The 15,380-nt window shown below is 35.2% G+C and overlaps 2 protein-coding genes across 2 annotated transcripts in view; one reads left to right on the top strand and one right to left on the bottom strand.

Moving 5' to 3' along the window:
• Pgm1 (phosphoglucose mutase 1) overlaps positions 1–15,247 on the bottom strand; it is a 61,326-nt gene extending 46,079 nt beyond the window's left edge. The window contains exons 1-3 of the mRNA XM_081759407.1: positions 14,801–15,247; positions 6,440–6,602; positions 4,703–4,821 (exon numbers count right to left, since the gene is read on the bottom strand). Coding sequence (XP_081615533.1) covers positions 4,703–4,821; positions 6,440–6,602; positions 14,801–15,043 — 525 coding nt within the window. The 5' untranslated portion in view covers positions 15,044–15,247. The remainder of the gene's footprint in view (positions 1–4,702; positions 4,822–6,439; positions 6,603–14,800) is intronic.
• The window catches only part of LOC145686274 (sodium-coupled neutral amino acid transporter 9 homolog), a 348,057-nt gene continuing 347,910 nt past the window's right edge, over positions 15,234–15,380 (top strand). The window contains exon 1 of the mRNA XM_081759405.1: positions 15,234–15,374. The gene's annotated coding sequence lies outside the window, so the exon portion shown is untranslated. The remainder of the gene's footprint in view (positions 15,375–15,380) is intronic.

Raw genomic sequence — 15,380 nt, 5'->3', positions numbered from 1 at the left:
CCCTGTATACAATTATGTGATGTTGGGATATATAACTCATAGGATATGATGCTTCACTTTTTAAAAATTTCAACATTCCCAGTGTATCCCTTAAAAATGTAATAAAGAAATAACGGTCATGTTTGTATGCAAATTTTTCATGTAGGGCAATGTTCGTTTTCAAATTAATAATGGAAAATAAATTTCACACTCACTCTAACTACTGAGTTTAATGCGTGCTATATCTTACGTAACTTAAAACGACTCCAATCTTAGTTTCAATAAAAACAAAGCGGGGTCAGTGGCGTGCACCTGTGGAACGGCGTACTGTGAAAGTTGGTCTATGCACCCGCCAACTGTAACGGATTCAAGCCATGGCACGGTGGTCCAGAAACCCCCAAAACCTGGCCAGAAACCAACTCCTTAAAAACAGTAAACAACCAAATATGTTTGAAAGTCAATGACCTGGGGTATTCAAAATTACCTGGGTCTTAAAAAAAATTGTCACCCCATAGTCAGAAATTGACTTCCGAAGTGAGTGGTTGCCCTTGTGCATTAATTACTGAAGATTTCTAAAGTTAGCGCCAACGAAGTGTGAGAATGTTTTCTACCTAGCCTCCCTGTAGCCAGGTGGAATGAAATACTTTTGTCACATCTATAAAGATTATTATTTATGATGATGAGTTTAAATTAATGTGTAGCTATTAAATTTATCGATTTACAGGGGTTGAAATGCAAGTAAGTTGGAGCAAGAAATGTTGTGTGTATTTTTTTGTTCTCGTAGAATTATCTTTTGACTTCCACGTACTTCCACTTCGGTATCGCACTCTGGAAGTAGTTCAACACTTCCTCTTTCAGAAACCGTAAACCAAACTTGCTCACTTTTACTCGTCTGTGAAATATTTTTGTTGTAGATAAGACTCATTGTACAAAGTGCATGAATCGCCTACCAGGGCTGGCAAGATTCGAAAGTCATGAGCACATACCCACAAACAGAATCCCAAATTTTACAACACAGAGAAGGCTTTAGCACAGATACTCGAGGGGGATCTGACACGTCACCAGTACCAGCTGCTAAGAAACGGGGCGAAGGACTTGGATCACAATATATATCCTGCTTACAACCATGTTCTGGACGCAAAGAAAGACTGCTATCCTGAAGTCATTAACGTCACAGAATATGTAGCTGAAGTAGCTCTACAATATCTCCTCGACCATACAACTCCAAGAATTCTGCAGGTACAGGAGCCTAAGCTCGAAAGCATCCCAGAGAAGTATCAGAAATCTCTGCAGCTGATTACCAAATGGGGATGTGACGGAACCCCCGGTCAAGCCCAATACAAACAGACAGTTCGGGAGGAGGGCTTTCAAGACAGCGACACTTTTTTCACGTCAGCTGTGCCTCTGCAACTTTATTATGAAAAAAAGAGGGTTAGAGTTGTAGTATGGCAAAATCAACGTCCCTCATCGACAAGATATTGTCGGCCGATAAAGTTACAGTTCAGGAAAGAAACTGAAGAACTTGCAAGCCTAATGGAAGAGCAAATTAGGTGCCTGACTCCAAGCTGCATCAGTATTCCGCTGTTAGGAGATCGCAGTATAGAAACAACTAAATTCGAGGTTACACACAATCTGTAGTTCACAATGGTGGATGACAAAATATGTAACGCCGTGACACAAACAAGATCGGCACAAACTTTCTACTTATGCGGCGCTAATCCAAAAGAAATGAAATCCTTCCAGAAGGGATCCAGAGCTGAAGAACCGAAACTTTTCGATTCGGATTGTCCACGCTACATGCCTGGATTAGATTTATGGAGTGGTTGCTGCATCTGGCATACCGTTTGGAATTAAGAAATGGCAGGTGCGGAAAGGCGAACAACCGACCATGAAGAAGAAGAAGAAAAAAAAAATCCAAGAACCATAAAAGCTGAGTTAGGCCTCAATATTGACGAACCGAGGCAAGACGGCAGTGGTACTTCCAACGACGGCAGTACAGCCAGACGATTTTTTGGAAACTATCAACAAGTTGCAACAATAACAGGTCTGAATGAAAAGTTTGTTGAGCAGTGTGGCGTCTTGCTTCAGGCCTTGTCTTGTGGACTGGCTATCGATCCAAATTTGAAGCTTGGGCAAACGATATCAGGGATCTCCACATCAAGCATTATTCGTGGTTCTACATGCCCGCCTCCATTCACAAAATTCTGGGTCTTCAATAATCTCGCACCCATTGTGCAGATGACGGAGGAGGCCCAAGAAGCCCGACATAAGCATATTGAACATTATCGGGAGCATCATTCCCTAAAGTGCTCACGCAAAGAAACAATGAAGGATGTGTTGTAGCGGGTCCTCGTAACAAGCAACCCAAAGATATCCACGCTTCGGAATCTCATAGCACAGAAGCACAAGAAAAACTTATCTTGAGCCATACTGGACCTTTTGAAAAAGATGGAGGCTCCAGAGCAGCTGTCATCTGAGGATGAATCAGAATAGGATTAATGTGTAAAAATCATAAACTGTTCAGTTATTCTTTATTTCACGTGGAAATATATTGTTCTCATTGTGCAAATATATTATTATAATTGTTATTCCATAATTTTGTCTTCTTTTTCTCATTCATTAACAGCTGTCATCTGAGATGAATCAGAATAGGCTTATTGTGTAAAAATAATAAACTGTTCAGTTATTCTTTATTTCATGTGCAAAAAAATTATTCTCATTGTGCAAATATGTGGAAATATATTATTAAAATTGTTAGCAAAACATTCTGTCTTCTTGTTTCTCATTCATTAACAGCTGTCATCTGAGGATGAATCAGAATAGCCTTTATGTGTAAAAATCATAAGCTGTTGTTAATAACATGTTATGCTTTAATTTATGTGGAAAAATATTATTCTCGTTGTACAACTTTGTGCAAATACATTGTTATACATGTTTTTCCATCGTTTTGTCTTATTTTTAGCATAACATAACATTTCTGCAACGAAAAACACAAGAATTCAACTTTTCGCACGAAAAGGTAATTTTGGCCAGGTTTTGAGGTTTTCTGGACCCCTGTGCATGGGGATAGTTCGCAGTACACGTTTATAGCAGGTCCCGTTGTTTATGTAACCTCGGTTTGGCATAAGGAAGCAAAACACACAAAGTCTAATTGAAAAAAATAACTTGGCTATTGCAATTACGGTTTCTTTATAAAGAATAGCAATCATTTGTCGAAAACAGATACTTGTGTAATTTGATATTGTAAGTCAGCATTTCCTGTGGACTTTGTTCGAGACACCTAAGGAATTCGTATCGACAGTCAGGAAGGTCAATGATTAAGGCCAATACGACACATATCACTGTAAGCTCTTTCAAAACATTATCTGTTTTTGCACTGTTTCTTAGAAAAATCTTTCATAAATAAGAACACACTACAGGCAGGTACAAGTTGAGTATTTTTGTAGATGTTACAGCTTATAAGTATTGGTGTGCACATTCTTATCTGTGATCATGAAATTCTATACTGACATTTCACTAAAAATATTTTTTATAGACTTGCCATTTCTCCAACTTCATATTGTACTTTCAGCAAAAAAAGAAAAAAGAAAAAACTTGAACAAGCTGCTGAATTTACTGTCAATAATGTACTGTATTATTGACCAATTCTTTGAACAACATTATCAGAAGAACAGATCTCTGAACAGAAAGTTTCTACCTAAGTATTTAGTTATCTTACTCTTATACCAATGGCTACTGAGAAACTACGATTCAGGATGGAGAACATTACTAATAGTTCATCACGAATTATTTTGAAGTTCATACGCGGCAAATGGGCCTGCGTTTTCTTCTAAGATTTTTTTCTATATTCATCCCTGAGAGTTTCCTGCCGAATCTGAGAGTGTAAAACCTCTCTAACCAGTTCTTCTACTGCACCATTCTTCGTCCTAGATAATATCGCTTCTTTTCCACTTCTTGAAAGATCTCATGTGTGTTAACGCGTGTGGTCCTGGGTTTGATTTCCAGAACGGTTTCCTACTTTTAAGTGTAGAACCTTTTTAGATAATCGATCTTTATTCTTCCTACACAAAAGTGTAGCCTAGATCTTTCTCAGAAAATTTGTTCATAGAGCTAATTATGTAATTCCATACTGCAATTCTTCCTGTCTTTCCAAGCCTGCTTTCAGTAATCTCCCTCTTCCCAATAATCTCCTACTAAATTTTCTCATTTTGTTATATGCAATCACTTCGGAACCCGCATGAATCTGAAAACTTTCTGCTATCTTTATTACAGCATTTCGCAGTTTCAATTGTGTATTATTTTTTTTAAAGTACGATTTCTCGTTTTATTCAGAAGTCATATTTTATTATATGTTGTACCAAACATAAGTTCTGGTATTACTATGATTTCTCAGTATCATTAGATCATAAACATATTTGTATTCCTGTTCTTTTGCCATTCTATGTATGCTTTTCATGACGCTCAATAGTATAAAGCCCAACGTTCTGGGATTGCTTTTTGTGGTGGCGACATTCCAGAGCACTGCTAACATATGCTTTCTCATCACACTATGAGTGTTCTGACTAACTTTACTATTAGCTCTTACTTTTCCTATATTAGCAAACAAAATTTACGAAAAATATCTGAATATTACTTTCAATTGTTATTATTAGCCAAAGTCACGTATATGCGACACAGAGCCGAAATAAACTAATCAAAACTATTAAACTTAAGTGCTACGTACATCAAATATTTGAGTGCCTATCTTTGAAATGTCACATTGTAGATCAGGCACTATTTGATAGTCACTTATCCTTTTGGTAAGTTCATAAATTTCATTGGTAACAGCATCTGGCGCAGGACCTGGAACAATGGAAACAATTATTACTGACAATTGATTTTCAGTTACATAAAGATTACATCAGTTCGCTACCTAAATTGACATTAACATTCTTGAATAATTGAATACTACCAATTTACTTTCAGGTTAAATATATTCGAAAAATGGACGAAACAACCCATTTTTACTTAATATTTACTTTTGTATTACAAGTGAGATTATACTGAGAATATATGAGTGAAAATATCGGACTAACTACTACACTAGCCACCTGTTGCCAGTTATCCACATATTTGCACTCTATAAAGGATGATTTTCTATATCCTATATGAGATGTGTGGACTGTGGACAAACCAGTTACTATTTTTGAATGAACTTCTCGTTTCAATGGTTAATTATAAATAATTAAATTAAAAAGTGTAAAAAGAATAGGTAAAATTAAACACAAGTAAATGAAGCAAGCATAAGTATCCTAAAGAGATTTGGATGCCTTCCTTACTACTTATCTAAACATGGGCCTTTCAAAAACATTCCTTAAAATTCTGTTCGGTATTTAAAATGTACAGTGATCACCTACTATTCTCCACCTCTATTACGTAAACATGAAAATGCGACCACGAAACTCTAGTCTATTACAGTATGGTCGGACTATTGAGAAAATAATAATAATAATAATAATAATAATAATAATAATAATAATAATAATAATAAAAAGTGCGTACACAAGTTCGTTTTTTTTACATTCATCTAATTTTTCGAAGACTGCGTCGATCAATGGAATGAGCTCGGGCTGAGTGGAAGTTACGTTTATATTGCTTGAGGGAAAAAATTCACTAAATTAAATTGGTGCTTAATATAAACGCACCTACTTGTAATAAATTTATCTGTCGTGATTGAACGCATCGACATTGCCAGATCAATCATAAGTCTTTATAATATATATATATATATATATATATATATATATATATATATATATATATATATATATATAATAATCACAGATATTATTAATAGTATCTGTTAAATGTATAACTCAGATGTTTTCAAACTTTTTGCAGTTGAGGCTCTCCTTAACCACCGAAATCTGAACGCGCCTCCCCTGTCAAAAGTAAAATGTGTCACCACCATAAATACATGTGGCCATAAGAGAAAGATTATCATTATGATGAATTATGTTTCATTTGTTAATCACTAATCGAAATACCTCATTAACTCAGGTGATCTACCTTGTACACACTGACTATACTTTTTAATGTTATTAGCCGGTGTTAATAACTATTAATCGTGATAAGTCAGATATTTATGTTAAAACTGAAAAATACGAGCAGAGAGGGAATTTAAATAATAAAACCTGGTACATTTAAATGTTGAGCAAAGTCAATGGGATGTATGAGCTTGTTTTGAGCTATGATGCTAGTATGTATATGATCGGCAAAGACATGTATGTGGCAAATTTCTAATTTTCTTATTTATAATTCTTTTCCTATGAAATTTACAACAAATATATATTTCCCGATTATACACATAGTATCATTATTAAAAGTACCCTGCAAAATCATTACCAAATTATATCCTTACAAGAAGACAGTTATAGATATGCGACAATAATTTTTGACATGAGTGTACAACTCAACTTACCTCCATTAGAAATGTTGAACTTTATTCCAAAATCAGCGTTTGGTCCACCAGGATTATGGCTTGCAGTGAGAACAATTCCTCCTGTAGTTTTGTACTTTCTAATAATGCAAGAAACAGCTGGAGTGGACAGAATTCCATTCTGACCAATTAGTAACTTATCAACCTGGAAGAGTGAAAATATTTATATAAAACTTGAAATGAAACACGAAAACAATCATGAAAAATCTACAGTCATCACAGTGATTCATAATCAATATAATACGGTCATTTTCATATAGTGATCACTATTATTTTCTACATGGAAATAAAGCAGTTTCCAATATTTATGATTATTGACTGATACACCATATATTTTAAGAAGACGGAAAGTTACATCAAGATTAGTAGCAGTACATAACAATCGTCAGCGAGAAATAGAAATAACAGCTTCGAAAAGTAAAATTAGTGACAATGCAATCTACACACATCATCAATTTAGAAGAGCCAATTGTTTGGATTATTCTTTACACAGTAAACAGAAAGGGAAACTTCTTACACCCGCGATACGTTACTTAATCTACAAATTTGACATGTTCACTGATTCTAAAATAATAAGCATGTGATGGTCTTGCTATACAGCATGTATGAAGCCTCATTAATCCCTGTTAAAGATTACCCGTGGAAAGTTTATTTTGCATTAAGGAACACAAATAGGTGAGTACTATAGTTATATTACAACTGATAATGTGGACACCTGTGCTGTTGTTTCCTATCGACTTGTTCCCCCATGACAAGAGCACAAGTTATCGAAATTATCAGCTGTAAATATCTTTCAGTTGAACATCCCATGATTATTTACTTTAGGTTAAGGGAGACGGATGAATGATGGAAGAATCGGTGGAATGACAATGTGGGAAGAAACGGGAGTAGCCCGAAAAAACCTACGGAATTGTAAATATAATGACGAACACAATTCAGTTGATTTTAAATTGGAATACGGATTTAATTATGGATTCAAATCCGCATACATTGTTACGTATTAAAATGTATACTACAGCTTCCATTAGTAATTATTATTGAATATGCGTTCTTCACACACAATTACTTTTATTTTCTTATTGAAAAACACTGAAGCTATTTCTTATGAGCAACACAATGATTACCAGTACATCATTACCAAGGCCCGTGTCAGTTATCACAGCACACTGTTATTACGCTTCAAAACCGTTGTCTATGACACCAGTCTAAGATAACCGAAATAAGAATCCCACGTCTATTGGAGTACAAATGCCAGCTCCGTTTTACTTCAGGAGACCATCCACGTACAAGAGGAAAGATGGGACCGACTATTGTATTACACTTAGACTTGAAGAAAATAAAGCTCGAAAACTTGGAAACGGAAGATAGACAATAATAATAATAATAATAATAATAATAATAATAATAATAATAATAATAATAAGGCAACTTAATGTTTACATGGTTCAAATAACAATGTTATTGAATGACGTCTGCTCTTTGGGGAAACTCTGAAACGATGGTTTAATTTGGTTATTGAAGTTTAGCATCTTGTTTCAACACCGAAGTTATATGAATGTGGACCTACAGTTTAAGGTGGAATTCGAGACATCGTAGTGCATTCAAATTTTGAATGATCTCCCACTGTGAATCGAACCCGGCACAACGTATATCAAAGACACGTGTGCTAGAGACTAGATCAGGGGGGTCAAACTGGAACGAAATGTAACCTTCCGCTACATAAGTAATCAGCCCCAATTCATCCTTCCGTCAACGATTCTTTATTCTGAAATAGATATAGAACTTGGCCGTAGGTAAAAGTTCAGACTTGTTTCTTTTATTTATAATTGTTATGTTATTCATTAACCCATAATAGCCCAAGTTTTCCAACTTTCGATTTTCTTCCTCATCTTGTGTATTCTACTACACTACATACATTTTGTAAACAAAACGCGGTTATTTTCGATTTTTTTTTCTTGGCGTTTCCCCAGTGGGTCCGTTACCGTTTCCAGTTAGAGACGTTTACATTACATTCGCCGGAGTGCTGATTTTCAGATTACTATTCGTAGATAGTAATGTACCGATATATCGGTATCTGTATCGGCAGATGGACACCGATTTTTACCGATACATTTTCCGCGGTTTCTTTTCAAGTTGATCTAAATTATCGATTGTACAATCCGCGGCAAAAAAACCTGCAACATGAGGATATAAGTTTATTGTGAAACTACGCCTAACAGCACAGGGAATGAACATAACGTCTAAGTGGAACGAATCACGCCAGGATAAACCTCGGCCTCCTCCCGTGCAGACTTATATTGGAGCAAAAGACTTCGTCATTTCACAATAAACTTATATGCTCATGTTGCAGGTTTTTTGCCGCGGATTGTACAATAGATTTCTTTATGCATGTGTATGTCTTATCGATTTGCACTACTCGTACTCAACTGATACTTTTAGTCCCTCGATACCAAAATACTGGTGAAGAAAAGCCAAAGGCCCTCAGTCAGGATCATGGGCGCTCGAAGAAAGTTTTTAAAGAGGGGGGGATTCCATGTTTGCTATATTACGTCTGGTATTTAATATACGTGGTTTATTATATTACGTATACATTTTCGTGAGCCAGGGGAGGTCCCCATCGTGCCCTCCCTCTTCGGGCGCCCATGGTCAGGATACCAGACTCGCAATTTGAATCCGAAACGAGACAGAGGTTTCTGTTCAGAAGAAAATGCTATGGAGGAAATCCACAAGATGCTTGCTTTGTCATTATTTTTTCCTACTTTGCTTAAATAACCATCTTAATTTTTTATGGTATACACAGCAACACCTGGATCAGTACCAGGGTGGAAAAAAATCATGATTTTTTTTTAAAAAAAAGCATTTTTGTTGATTTTTTTGATTTAAATCGATTTTTTTTATTTAAATCAAATCTTTTTCCTCGTATAATACAAGTCGCGAACTGAAGAAAAAGCATTAGGAATTAATATTAAATGCTAATTATGCTATTTAAGTGAAAGTATTGGGGTTGAATTTTGAATTATCAACAATCGTTAACCTATATCTATCTCAAACAATGTTTCTTAACCCTTTTAAATTATGGCTCTTTTTAAAGGTAAATTATAGACTTTCAGTAAAGCAGCTACAGCATCATCCCTATTTATCCTAGGATCATGGTACATACATAACTCTCTTTAGAATAGAACAGTTTTTGGAACGGTAACATTCACATTTCCCTATCATGTCCCTGAAGCGGGAAATTTTGAGAGTAATCGGCATTTCTTTTCTTTTCTTTTTTAAATTTTGATCCCCTCTGGACTCTCCTGTGTTAATGCACAGATCTCAAAATCAACTGGGAAATACTACGGGGTGTACTAAATGTGTGTACAAAATTTCAAGCTTCTATCTTGAGTAGTAAGGGTGAGGAAACTATTTAACAATGAGCTAAGAACATTCCTACAATGCCCCAGATGACCCGGATGTAATATAAAAATTTCCTCAGACATCCCTATTTATCCTAGGATCATGATTTGTACATTATTCTTTTCAGAATAAAACAAATTTTCAAACGGTATCATTCAAGTGTCTCCATCATGTATCTGGGGCGGGTAAATCACGAAAAGAGGAATTTTCTGTTAAAAATATCTTTTTTCTTAAATTTTTACCTCTGTGGATCCCTTCCCCTGTTTTAAGGCAGAGATCTAAAAAATACTGAGGGGTGCACTGAGTAAATGTGCAAAATTTCAGTCTTGTAGTTGCAAAAGTAAGTCCGCGAAAAATAATATTCCCCAATTATCCCAGATTCCCCTATAAAAAAGGATCTCAGGCAACAGTTTCCTGAGACATCCCTATTTATCCTAGGAGCAAAGTACGTACATCATTTTCTTCAGAATAGAACAGCCTTTGAAAGGGTACCATTCATATGTCTCCATCTGAGGCGGGAAAATCACGAAAAAAGCTCCTTTTTTAAAATATTTTTGCTTCTCTGGACCCCGCTGTTTCCACGCAGAGATCTGAAAACATCTAAAAATTATAAAGGGGTGCACTGAACGAGTATGCAAAATTTCAGTCTTATGAATGCAAAATGTAACCCGCCAAAAATAATAATAAAGCATATGTAACGTGTTCTAAAATGCCTCCAGTCTTGAAGAAAACGAAGTAAAAAGCCTTATTGGTACTTTTTTAATCGAATAATAAAGATTCTACCCTATCACCTAAAAATATGTGATATAATTTAAAAGGTTAAGCATTAAGGAAAAAGTACAGCAACGTTTATCAAAATGACACTTTTTTTCACAAAAGCTACTGATATTTAACAGGGGCCTATTTTTAAAAACTCAGAACTAGCTTGCGGCATGAAATACATAAATTTCGCCTAAAGTTATAAAATTAACCCCCAAAAAAGCAGAGGTGATAGGACCCCTCTAAATACGCCCTATTATCTGGGAACAAACAGACACGCACAAAAAAGAATTTTCGTCTTAAATGTCCATGGCGATTTCTTCGTTGGAATAGTTAACGATTTTAAAACCCAAACCCAATGTTACAAAAAGAAGACAGCAGGATTGCTCTGTTACCTGTTCAAAACGGGATTTTCCCTAATCATCCTCTGCATGACACTTGTTTTCATACTATACTGTACATTTGAGTCTCATTGTATTATGATTGTTAACTTCCATAATCGAAATAACAGAACAGAAACGGGATTTTACTTATTTTTACTTTGAATTAATTTATTTCGGAATTCGATTTAAATCAACGATTTTTATTAAAAAAATCAAGTGATTTAAATCAGACTGATTTAAATCAATCCACCCTGATCAGTACGCATAATTTTGTAAACAATAAGAGTTTGTAACGGTAGCATCTGTTTGCATTATATGTAATACAGACTAGTAAATACAATGTAACTATCAAAGTACATTATCACTCTAAATATCAAGCCTTTAGAATGACTCAAAATTAAGTTTACACTATATAAGTATTTGCTGCTTTTTAGTTCATTTTATGTGAGCTGGATTAAATTTAGAGGAATCATACTTTTTTGGAACCTAATATGAAATTCTGTCTTTTGTCTTTGTATGAAAAATTTTCGCCTGATATCTAATATACCATATTACAATGTTGATCATCTCATTATTCTGAAAATTCTTGATAATATAATATATTATATTACATTATATCATATTATAAGAAATGTGTCAAAAAGTATCGGCCTTTTCAGTATCGGTATCGATGAAAAAGTGGTATCGGTACATCCCTACTCGTGGGACTTATATCAATTTCGGGATTGCAGATTTTATTTAACCCATTGGCGCAGACTTACAGAAATATTTCGTTTCACATCCATCCCTCCCGCTTTCCCTCTACGTCGTATTAATCATCACTATGTACTTCAATTATCCATTAATAAATGGAACGATTATGTAGAACTTCAATATTATTGTAGAATTCTCATAAAACTGTCTGAATGCATTTTAATAATCTTCAGAAAACGTATCTGCCATGGGTTAAAGTAAAAGTTGTGCACAGTGGTAAACACTAGTTGTTGACAAGACTTGCTACCAAATTTCTACAGGGAGCGACGACATGATTTTTTCCCCCCTCTTTGAGCACACAATTACATTGGTTAAGTGGATCAGTTCGATATCATCACGCCGACAATTCTATTTTCAAGAAACTAGTGGGATTATTTTTCAACAGAGTAGACTTATAATAACCTTTTCAAGAAACCTTAAACAGCAACATTCAAATTTTAGCAATTTATATAATAATACCAAAGTTATCGTACAGTCTGCTAAATAGTTACATTATAGTTATTACATATAAATAATAAAGCAACATCACATATCCTTTTTTTTAAAATAACTAATGAAAAGCAGAACGCAGTGGAAAAATATTTCTATGCTTGCAATTTACCAAAATAATCCAAAAAGGGTTCGTAGTTTAAAAATAATACAGAAGAAATCTATTACATCAGAAAGGAAAAATAATACATAAAGAACTTAGCAGTAAACTAGAAATAATAAGGTAAGAGTCATCAATATGCAGTAGCTACTCCCGTGCTAGTTCTACTGATGGTGGGGAAAATTTAAAATTTACAGAGAAACTAAATTATACGGTATGTAAGCATGACAAAGATTAAAAACATAATAATAAATTAAGATGCATATTAAATTCATGGTGAGTTAACGTTACAGCAAAATATGTTAAACGTTACAAACCTACTGCTTGATCCGCCGGGATCGCTGGTGTAGTCTTGTAATCTAACTCCTTTGGACGCGAGATAGTATGGTGAAATGCAATTTCCAGTTTTATGTTCTTTTAAGCTGAAGAGACAGATGATCAATAAAAGTGAATGCTTATGAAGTAATTGGTGGAACGGTAATGTCGAAGAATCTCGACAGAACTCATGGACTTCTTGTACTGGAGTGGGCGCTCTAGCATTGAGCAGCAGTTTCATCTAACATAAATACAGAATTACCTTTTAACGTAATTTAAGTCTACGCGAAGAACACAGTATATACACTCGAAAAGTTACATTAGTGCCATCAAGGCGCTGCGAACTTCAAATGCAGCCCGCCCATCAGCTCTAACACTGTTATTCACCTGACTTCGCTTTCTAAAGCTACCACTTTGTGGGTTCCAAAACAACCGCATCGTGAAAGCATATCTAAAATCTGAGTAGAATTAGTGATCTTCAAGAATTAGGAGACTGTTTTGTACAATACATAGATGCCCAACTTGGAAGAGTTGAGTTGATTTTAGTTTAGCGTCCCTTTCAGCAGCGAGGCTATATGAGACGTGGACCTACTGATTAACGTGGAATCCGAACCACATGAGCTCCCGCCGGGAATCGAACCCGGATCTCCCACGCCAAAGGCGCGTACACTAACCGCCAACTTGGAAGAATTTACAGTATTTTGCAAATGAGATATGCAATTAAGCTTTTATTTATTTAACATCCTTTCTCAGATTTGAGGCTGTATGAGACAGAATCAATATTTTAACGTGGAATTCGAACATGTTCCCACTGGAAACCGAAATTTGGTCACCCACCTAATTGGATATTGATAACTCTAGTTATTAGTACACTGGCTTCCATGCGTGCTGTCTTGAATTTGAAACCTGATGCGACACCTGTATATAACCTACGGTAAAAATTTTGAGTACAGTAATATATCAAATAGTGCAAAGAGAGATTCACACATCCTGATGTGGGTACACTTCGTTGTTTGAATGGACATTAATTTGACAAGTCCTATGTACTGGTCTCTGGCCAATAATGTACGACATGTATGAATAAAAGAATGAATGAATTAATGATCTGATATGAACTAATCAGTGCAATTTGATTTTACGGACCCATAGATTTGTAAAATTTATATAGAAGAAATTTTTAATAATATTTAATAGTGATGCGTAAATATAGAAATGTAAGTCGAAGGTAGTATCCATATATTTCCCCATGAGGTAATTACAGATAAATGTGTAATTTGTAAAATGTTTACGATAAATTACAACTAAAATTGTATTAAAGTATTTTTTAAATGTAATCAAAGTAATATGTGCTTTTACGTCCCACACGGATTGCCATCTTTAAAAAAAAAATGAAAACGAAGTATAACACTTTACACAAAGATTCACGTTCAGCCAGCCACTATGCACAGAGTATAAAATGATTGAAGGTGAGTCAGAGTATACGAAAGTGAAGAATTAAAAAGCGGAACCATTGAAATCTCGGTGATATAGTACGTATACACTGGGAGATTATTAATTGTGTCTATTTCCGGAATTGTCAGTAATGCCGGAGGTGAGTGATGTAATGCAAACTGAGGAGAAAACTGGAACTTTCTGATATTGGAAGAGATGAAACGTTGTCTACATTGAGATAAAGGTAGGAAACAACCGAGCCATTAACTCCCCTCGCTCGCTCGGCTATGTTTTGTTAAAATAGCATTCATAATTTTTAGTGGCCACCTAGCACAGGTTGGTTGGGATTTTTGGACAAGCCTCACAGTAAATCTGCAGCGGAGAATGCAAATGCACACACCAAAAGTGATTCCTGAGGGTAACGAAGTACCGTGTCTTTCATGTATTTATGTATTGATGCGTATAGTAAATATGAATGAAGTAATCAACATATTTATACGTACTAACAGGAACTATTAAATCATATTAGTTTTAAGTTGAAAAACAAAATTATCCTGTACAGACTATATATATATATATATATATATATATATATATATATATATATATATATATATATATATAGAGAGAGAGAGAGAGAGAGAGAGAGAGAGAGAGAGAGAACAGTTCCAAATTTTGAAATTATGAAAACAAATATAACTTTGATTTACTCACTCCATTTGCTGCACTGATTTTGATAATTTTGTCAACTGCCTCTTTGCCAAAATACCGACCATCTCCTCCCACTACAAGCGTCGAACCGGCTAACCTGTCGCCAAGCGCGGTAAGAATGCATTGAACAAAATTTTCCGTGTAATGTTCTTGCTGAAAAACTTTTACCGCCTTTCTCAATCCACTTGTACCAGGCTTCTGCCCTTCATATATTTTTGTACAAACTTTAACAGCATGTAGCGTCATCGTTAAATGAATTTCACGTGAAACACTGGGAACACACTTCCTCACACCATTCAAAAAATTGCGTGAACAGCGGAACAGAAACTCCTCCAGTCACCTTCACTGGCCTACTAATCTTGCTGAAGGACATTCGTGTGGCGCCACCTGCTACTTTCGTAAGCAATACATGCGCCGAGCACATAGATTTAATATATGTCCTTGGAGAATGTAAACGAAATGAAAAAGCGGTCTTACAAGACAACTGATCAAAACAAAGCAGAAGTTAGCGTTCATAACAGAAAATAGAAATCCATTTACTTCCCCGGTCTTTCAATATTCCTACGGATTAGACTATGTAAGT

The sequence above is a fragment of the Thermobia domestica genome, chromosome 5, assembly GCF_964235325.1.
Source record: "Thermobia domestica chromosome 5, izTheDome1.hap1.1, whole genome shotgun sequence".
Lineage (NCBI taxonomy): Eukaryota > Metazoa > Arthropoda > Insecta > Zygentoma > Lepismatidae > Thermobia > Thermobia domestica.
This window is presented reverse-complemented; position numbering and strand designations above follow the sequence as displayed.